The 9,370-nt window shown below is 39.8% G+C and overlaps 1 protein-coding gene across 2 annotated transcripts in view; it reads right to left on the bottom strand.

Moving 5' to 3' along the window:
• Window positions 1–9,370, bottom strand: part of TNNI3K (TNNI3 interacting kinase) — a 47,837-nt gene that overhangs the window by 24,876 nt on the left and 13,591 nt on the right. For both annotated transcript variants that reach the window (XR_016469400.1, XM_031604415.2), the window contains exons 13-17: window positions 8,526–8,582; window positions 7,425–7,517; window positions 7,282–7,339; window positions 6,969–7,163; window positions 6,516–6,620 (exon numbers count right to left, since the gene is read on the bottom strand). Coding sequence is in view for 1 of the 2 variants with exons in the window: in XM_031604415.2 (XP_031460275.1) it covers window positions 6,516–6,620; window positions 6,969–7,163; window positions 7,282–7,339; window positions 7,425–7,517; window positions 8,526–8,582 (508 nt within the window). In the remaining variant the exon portion in view is untranslated. The remainder of the gene's footprint in view (window positions 1–6,515; window positions 6,621–6,968; window positions 7,164–7,281; window positions 7,340–7,424; window positions 7,518–8,525; window positions 8,583–9,370) is intronic.

The raw sequence follows: 9,370 nt of genomic DNA, 5'->3' as shown, positions 1-9,370 counted from the left end.
GCCCTGAGCTGGGTCAGCCCTGCACGGGGAGGACTCACATCCTAATGGGTCTGCAGCTTCAGGAGCAGCTGCACTTTTACAGGTAGCTCAGAAATAAGCTGAAATTTGGTCAATATCACTTTTTTTTTCTAGCATAAAAACAAAATCCTAAACGTTCACTTGTTTTTCAAACAACTTTAATACTGTCAGAGAACACAAATATATGTTGCAGCAGGGACAAGAGGTGTCATAAATGTTAGCAATCTGAGAAGAGGTGGAATAACATCTTGCTTGTACACCTGTGCTTTTTTTCCTTTTTTTTTCTTTCTTTTTTTTTTTTTTCCCCTAAGAAAAGGCGATTGTGCTTTGTACAGATACTTGATGAGAGAGGAAGCCTTTGAGATCAACAGGGAAGGTGAATGATGGCCACGCTCACAAATCCATTTGATCTCAAGAGAGTCTGGAGGGAATGAAGAAAAGGGACAAAACACAATCCTTGCCAAATAAATGTTTGCTAATTAAGTATTTGCTATCAAAGGGCATACGCTCTCGTACTTAGATGTGGTATGATAATGTGGATCATGACTACGAAGGCAAAATATCCTTTGCCTTTGGCAGCATTTTACTTAGTGAGAAAAATGTATATAGAGTCTATTGAAAATTGACTTACTGAGGGAAGGAAGCTGTTCCAATTGATTTAATTTTCAGCAAAGAACACATAAAGAAGCAGAACAACAATTGCCTGCTGTCAATAAGGAGCGAGGCTTTAAGAACTAGCACTGCAAACACAGATCCTCAAAGAACTGAGAATGTGGGGAAAGATTCACAGAGAGCTTTAGCGGGGTCAAAAGCCTCCAGTAACTGAGGATCAAGATCTTCATGCAGCAGCCGCTGCTTAGTGCTTTTGGAAGGCTGAGCAAATCGCAACATAAAAGCGAGTGAATGTAGACACAACAGTGTTGACATGATATTTGTCAAAACATTGACTGATCCAAGTAAATTCAAGAGAGTGAAAAGTTTATGAAAAAAAGAAATGAAAAGGTTGGCAAGAGCATACATGCTGAAGGGAAAATGAAAGTAATATTGATGGTCTCAACAAAAAAGCATAAGTTCCTCATGTTAGAGATGTAGATATGAGCAAGAACAGTAAGTGAAGAATACAAATTTCAGCATGTTAGAGATTTTAGGGCAGATAAAATTTAAGCTCTCCCAGCCAGGACTTCCACAAATCATTGTCTACGATTTCAAGCTTCACCTGAACACAAACTGCAGGAAAATAAGTGTAACCATAAAAATGTAATGGATTCATATAACGTAGGCACAGTTCTCTTTGTTTATCTTGAACCTGATTTTAGCTCATATATATATATATATTTTTTCCATCAAAATATTTAAGTGATTTGTGTATGACATATTGTTTTAAGATCCCCCCAGGAGGGCATCAGTCACACATACAGCTGACCAGAGGCTGTCGAATGCAGACACGTGGATCATACAGAACTGCTGACTTTTATGTGCCTTCAGTTCAAATTTGGCTTCTGTCAGCAGCAACAAAAATTACCACAATTTCTCAGTGGGAAGAAGACGTACTGAGCCCTAGCCTCAACTTCCATCTGCTCAAGGCTCGGATAGGCCTTGAATACATGCAGCCCTCATAAGCTTAGTCAGAACCATGGAGTCAGTTTTTGTGGGGAAGCCAATGGAGAGATAATCAGCCCTCTCACCCTTTCCAGACATGGCATTCTAAGTGCTTCCAAAAAACAGGTGCTGAGCAGCCCATCTCAGTGCTGAGTGCATGCACATACCTGGAAGCAGGAGGCAGCCTCAGGCTCAGTTCTGTCAGTCTGGTACCTTCAGTGAGCACTACACTTACTAATTTTTCTAACGTAAAAAAATATGTAACCCACAGTATATAGAAGATACAACTCGTAAATGCCATTATTGCCTCAATGGCATATGGAAATTTGAAAACCATGGATGGTGAGAAAGAGACTAAGCCTCTGTTGTGAGAAATAGGGGAAGATATATCTGGTCTGAGCTGACAAAAGGTTAATAATGATCTCAGCAGAATCAGAAATTAATTGTCCTCTGTTGAGGCCGCACACAGTTGGAAATGGTGAGACCAAGCATCAACCTCTTCATGAAGCAGTGGAAGGAAAAAAAGATGAAAGAATCAAAGCGTGTGATCACCCCAACGCTGCGAAAGCAAGTAGTGCTGCGGCCTGGCAGGCACAGCGATTCTCTGCTGTCGGGGCAAGGACAGAGGAAGCGCATTCAGTGCGTGCTCCTGCCCCAGAGAACACAGCCATGAAAAGACCCTTTACCTTTAATACACTGTTGGTGTAATGAAAGGCAACTGCTATTTTAGGATTTTAAGGGGGTTTTATAACAAAGAGCAGCTGCAGACACCATCCCCATTACCACCAGGCCTCCGTCCGCCCTTTCATCTCCCTCACTAAGCCGTCTCAGAAACTTTCACAGAGCTGCAGCCATCAGATGAGGGTTAGTCGCTCAAAGGCTGGGCCCAACCGTGTTCAGCTCTGATGGCTTAAATTAAATTGATACTAAAATAGTCTCTTTTTTTGTTAAAGTGCTGTAATCATTGTGACTACAATCCCTCACCACTGTAAGACTCGATATAAGGAGTAATAAGCTGATACATGTCACCATTGCTGATAGCTGTCAGAACTTCTTTTTCCAGACCTGGAAAGCAAAATAGAACTCCCAATTATTCTCAGAACGGCAGGATAACCTCTTTCCCAGGGTAGAGACATGAAAGATTCATTTTCTTCTCTGTTCCATCAAGACGTGTTGCAGATTCATTTAATGCATTATGTGCATTGCATTAGATTTCAGAACTCACAAAGAAGGTCATACGGTTAACCTTAAATCTAAGGTTTAAAAAAAAATACAACTCCTGTGAAGCTACTGGCAGAACTTAACAGAAGAGGGTCAGAATTTCATTCTCAGTCTTTCTGTGCCGTTATGATGAAGATTTTCATATAGTAATTGTGTCTGTGGGCTGACTGGGACTCATGCTGAAAACACGACTTTTGCTCTCATACTAAAAAGTTAAGCTACTATCAGCACTACACATCAACCACGCTGATGTCCTTGCAGCAAATTTATCTTCTGACCCTCGCTAATGTGATCTGACATAAGTTCTGTGAGGCAGTGATATATTTTTTGGCTCTTTAGTGAGACTCCCTTTTGGGTGTGGAAAATATTATTTAAAAATCCTTCATTGAAGAACTATTTGGGCAACAGCAGTGAGAAGGCACGAAGATGAGCCATGTGGTTTGGATCTTCACCGTCCTTAAACAGCCACCCAGACTGTAGCATTTGGGTGTGGGGCTTTTGCCTCAGCCGTGACAGAGAAAAGAACTCCAGGTCCAAAATAAAAGCATTTGGGCCTGAAAGTAAATGGTGCAGGGATGTGGGTCTATGGAGGAGACACAGTGGGAAAGTTCGAGATGTGGGAAGTCGGAGACGGTGGGGGGAGGAAAGGGGAATCTTCAGTGTCAGGAGGAGGACAACAGTAGTAGACATTAATGATGTGTGGTGCACAACCCAGGCTTATTGTATTACATAGGTCTATAAGAAAATTAAAATGGGGTAGTAAGTAGCCATTCTTGCTGGTCATTTTTGCAGGTTGATGGACAGGTTGTTCTGTGCACAACAAATTCTTGTGAATCCATCTTTTGCTTTAAAAATTGGACTCTAAGAAGGGCCTAAACCAGATTTTCCCCCAACATTTTCATGTATTTAGGATTGGTGAAGCCATGCTGCTGTTAACAGCTATACATATATATATATATATATATATATATATATATATATATATATATGCGCATATATATGCATATATATGTGTGTATATATAGTTTTTTTTTTTTGGGGGGGGAAGGAGGGTTAAGGTAGAAAAATCTCTGTTCAGTGCCAAGTTCTTCCTCACTGAACAGGCTTTTAGTATCAGCAGTTTCCGTCTGCTCTTAATCCAGACCTGGTACTGCGAGATGGGCTAAGAGTCATTGCCAAAAGGATGCATGGTTAGAAGCTGCCAGCATTCCTGACTTGGGCTGGAACTGAAGAACTGAATGCCCACCTTAAAGCTCACGACTTATACGGGAGGCCGTGTAAAAGCAAAATGATAATAATCAAAGGCAGAACGTTGTGTGTTCAAACAGCCTACAGCTGATCTGTGTAACAGCAAAGCCCTAAAATTCCCATGCAGAATTTCTGATTTAAAGACCTGCAGAACTAAGAAGTATGTTTTGTCTTCACCAAGAGGATGTACTTTTATGTAAAACCCTCACGACTTGATACTGTCAGGTATTTCACTAATCTTCTCTGGAATATGCACAGCATGAGACTATTTTCACTAAAATGGAGAACAGATTTTTTTCTGTATACACCAAGAACTCAGATATCAGCCTTTGTCTGGATCTTAGCTCTTAGAAACGCAAAAAACACAAAACCATTAAAGGAAGGGAAATTTAGTTATTAGAGGACACAATGTTATTAAAATGAAACACCAAAATAAACAAACTGATTTAAAGGAGTATTTGCATCCATCTTTCCAGAACAGTAGAATAAAACATGTTTGTCTGTGTGGGAAATCTCATGGACAAGAAAAGAAACCAATGAATTACGTGCAGGACTCCACTATTAAGAATAAGTCTCCAAAATGACAAGCTGCATATGGCAATATTCTCCTCTGCATTGAGGAGAAGCAGTGAGATGGGGAGACAGGAATGAAGGAGCAACAGTTGGCGTCATCGAAGGGCAGAGTCAGAGAGCTGAGTTAGATGGCTTTGGCTTGCACTTCTGTGACTGTTCTCATACACGTATCTATCCATCTCTACTCACTGTATGTTAAGCTTCAATACTCAAGAAAGCTTTCATTTGGAGAGGACAGATGTTACATTTGAAACCCCTTAATTTACAGGTGTCCTTTGTAGTGCTGGCATTGTACTGGAAGCAAGAAAGGGAACTCTGCTACACTGTTCTCTTGAAGATGCCAACGTCCAGAAAATGGATTTCTTACTCTTTTTTTTCCTACAAAGCTTGATACCAGAACCCTGAACTAGGCACAGCCTCACAATTAATTTACTTCACTCAGCAAGGGGAAAAAATCATCTCCTTTCCCCAAAAGGATGAGCGTTTCACAGGTAATCTTTCAATGCAGCTGTCAGTATCACTAGGAAATGGAAACTTGGAGCAAGATGTGGGAAAGTTCTTTATTTTATCAGCACCACTCTGCAGGACTGGTCACTTGAGATCTAAACAAAATGAACACTTCTGAAATGTTGTTTAAAACAAGCAGTGATACTAAAGGGGAATGAAGACATTTGTCTGACACTGAAGAAAATGCACTTTGTAACTCATCCTACTTTTAAAAATTCTTTCAGTGGAGGCTTTCTTGTCACAGTGATTGTATGTATACGTGAAGGAGCTGTTTCCAAGCAATCCATTGTGGCTAAAATGTGCAACAGCTGTTCAGCTCTAGCTCTCTTTGTCTGGTTGCTTTTTTCTGTATAAACCTATAGGTTAGTCTACTACCAAAGCAGAATTTAGCACAGAATGGCTCATTGAAGTGATTTCTGATATGGACTTGACACAAAAAATCCTCTCAGTATAGATGTTTCCTGTTTCTAACAAGTATTAAACATCAGTGTGCCAAATGTAAGAAAGCACCGTTTTCTAACAGTTTCGTCCTTCACTGAAAATTACAGTTCAGCGGCTGTGACTCAGGAAGTTCCCATAAAAACTATTTTTCAATTCAGTTTCACTTCCAGAGGGAAATGTGGATAACTGCTCTAATGTAGATTCTCTCCTCCTTGTCAGTGACATTGTTAGCTGAAACTTGGGCTGAGATCTACCTGATGTGTGACTGTGATAAGTGTTCAGCAGTTAATCATACCAGCTGGGTATGATTATCAGGAGGGCTGATTGTCTCCCCCGTGGGACAAGTGCTCATCAGGCTCATCTGATGTCCTTCCTCTGTCAGGACAGGCAGGTAAGACAGAAGGGAGGGGAGTCTATTATTGACCTTAGGGGGACTATTTTAAATGAGGTCCCTAATTTTGAGAGGAACAGAAGCTGGTGAAAATAATTAATTAATGCCTTAGACTAAAAAAAACTCTACTGGGGGGATACAGTACGTTGCATATATTGTTTATCTTGCAGGATTAATATATGCAGGATTAATATATGCAAATAGGGTGTAAACATTTTGCAAGTTCCTGATAAGAAATCTGTCAGTGAAATAAATAAACAAAGGAATAAACAACGAGAATTTGCACAGAATCACAGAAGTTGACCACTGCGTGTCATTCAATTTCAATTGATTAAAGCCTCCAGTAAATGTGAAAGTATCATGCCCAACTATCGAGTCCAACTGATGCAAGCAAACCTTCCTTCCTTCGAGCTCCTCCCGTCTCAGTGAGTCTCACCACACAGGTGAGACTGCAGACCACTGTGTTGCATTGAGGTTTCACATTCCCTGGCTTTTTAGAACAAAGAAAGACATTTACCTGTTCAAATCACGGTGTATGATAGGTTGTGTGAGGTTGTGGAGGTACTCCATTCCTTTGGCGACGTCTACAGCAATTATCAACTTAGACTGCAGATCAAGGGTTCTATATGTTAAGAAAAAATATAGTATTATTCAAAGTTAATAAACAGACAAAAGCTATATGCAAGTCATTCTTATCTCAAAATTACGAAACTTTGCCAACATTTTAAATACAAAATAATGTTACATAATGTATTGTAAATGTACATAATAGAACAAAATGACTAAATCAAATTTTTTGATGACATTAATTTCCCTCGTTCACCCAATACTCTGAATCAAAGCCATTTTTTTTTTCCAATTGTGTTCCTTTTACCATTATTTTAATCCAAGATGAAAAGGATTCACATCAGTACACATGCATTTGTCTTCCAAATTCTGTACAAGTCCTTGCAAAGAACACATGGAATACCTCTTTTGTTCATGAAGCAGGGAGAAGAGCGACCCTCCAGAAATGTACTGAGTGACAATAGCAAACTGACTTGGGTCATCCAAACACGCCCCAACAAACTGGATGACACATGGATGATTCAGTCGACAGAGAATGGAAACTTCACGGCAAAACATGTCCACATCAGACTTGGAGCAGTAGGTGTTGGCTCGATAGCTTAGAATTGACATGAAAGAAGTCAGTAAAACAAGCGTATCATAAAGTCTTATATATATTTTTTTAATACTTCAGACTATTTGATTAGCCAAACAAAAAGAAAGTCTGGTAAGCTTACCGTTTAATTGCTACGATTTTATTTCTGCATCGCCCCTTATATACTTTTCCAAAAGACCCTGAAATGTTTTAAGATAAATAAGGGTAAAGATACTCCTTCCGAACATGAAACATTCAGAACGGGGGCTTCCTTATTCCTGGTACCTGAGCCAATGATCTCATGGAACTCTATTTCAGAGAGCTGAAGATGGAAGTGCGATGGCAAACCAGCACGGAGGAGGAGCACGTCTGCCTTTTCTGCAAAAGAAAGCACTTGACCTATTGGTAAAACGCAGGGTTACAGGTGCAGAATATCAGCATTTAACTTCACAAAGGCATTGCACAGTTAGTGCTGTCTTTCATCCTGCAAATTGGTCGGCAGCTAATCCTGTACCCTTTTCTTTCAGTAACCACAATAAACCTCAGTAACAAAGAAATAATTGCAACTTTACAGCTGCCTTGTTCCTTGTGTTTAAATCTTATCACCAATGAGCACTGCCCCATGAGCATATTCTGCCCATGCTGGATAAGGATTGCATAAAATCCTTTACATGGAGAGGAATTTCCTTTCCCTCCATCCTTAGTGCTCATCACTACTGCACTGTGGGTTTTATTCCACACCTACATTTTAGTGACGTTTGGAATCTGAATTTTGCAATGTAATTTAGTTAACAAACATCTCTACCTTGCTAATGCAATTTGGTTTATTGCTATAGAATTCATCAGAATATTTCTCAGTGGAGCATGTAAATGCTGCTATGTAAAGGATAGAAGGTTTTGATTAGATACAGAGTGAATACTTGGAAAATTGAAAGGACCACAGAAAGTGATATATTTTGAAGTATGGATATTCATCTGAATGTTTTAACTGGAGTTATTTCAGAATAATGCAATATATTTTGGAAATAACTTTTCTTGTAAAGATCACTCAGATATTTTACTCAGGGGCTTTCAGCAGCATCCTCTTCTCCAAAACAAAATAAACAAACAACAAAAAAGATATATATACTTATTAATGTAAGCTAAAATAAGATAAATATAGGAATTGTGCTGCGAAGAACCTCGGCAGACAATGAGAAGACAACATCTGAACTAATTGTTTCCTAAAGCTATCCCAGGGAAATGCAGCTGCTGCCATGCACTGTGTCACGTCTGTGAAGAAAAAGAAACCCAGGAATTGTGAGCCTTGCATGGCATGTTTAGGCTGAACAGCACCTTGGGTAAAGGAATACACAGCTCTGAGTTTTGCCTGGTCATTGAGAATACCTTTAGTCATGCTTTTAATCTTTCCCAGAGGGGATGGAACTGACACATAGGAACCATCTGAAATAAAAGAACAGAATTAGTTCTGTGGGATTCAAAGCATACTGATGTGCAAGCACACTGATAAACATACTGATAGATCAACGAGGTGGTGACTGCTTAAAGGAAAGCTACAACAAAAACACCAGGATGGAAATATATACAAACACACACACGTAGGGCTGTGACTTGTTATATTGCTGAATTCTTGAAAGCAGTTTGTCTATAGCTGCACTGGACATAGAACAATACCATCTTTTGCTAACGTAAAAAAGGCCAAACACAAAAATTGTGGTCTTTTGTATCAGCCAGGCTTTGTAAAGGCACTCAGATCAGATAAAGAATTCTGATAGCTGGGCTGCCAGCAAATGGCTCTGCTCAGTTCCCTGACTTGATTTTTCAAAAGACCTCAGATTTGTCTGTGTACCAAAACCGTCACTTCTTGTTCTTCTGCTTAAGTGGAAGCTGAATTATTTCTAACAATCAGCATTAAAAATCTGGCTGTGTTAACACCCAAATGGATTTCCAATACATGCATAAACTCAGTCTCCTGTGGATTTACATGCATTCCAGATACCCTAAGCCTAAACCTGGAAGAGGTGATACAGCTCTGCAGAGCTGGAAACGTAGGAAGGAGACAGCCCCTGCTGTTGGGTGTAGGGCTTTTCCCATTTCCATGGTAGGAAGAACCAATGACCTGGACAACACACAGTGTATAATACATTTACCTTCTCTGCAGACAGCATTCTCAATTCACTGTAAAATGCTTTGTTTATCTACTTGTGTTATTGGCATTTAGAGGCCAATAA

Source organism: Phasianus colchicus, chromosome 9 (assembly GCF_987193195.1).
Source record: "Phasianus colchicus chromosome 9, bPhaCol1.hap1.1, whole genome shotgun sequence".
Lineage (NCBI taxonomy): Eukaryota > Metazoa > Chordata > Aves > Galliformes > Phasianidae > Phasianus > Phasianus colchicus.
The sequence above is the reverse complement of the archived record's forward strand: the minus strand, read 5'-3'. Positions and strand labels throughout refer to the sequence as shown.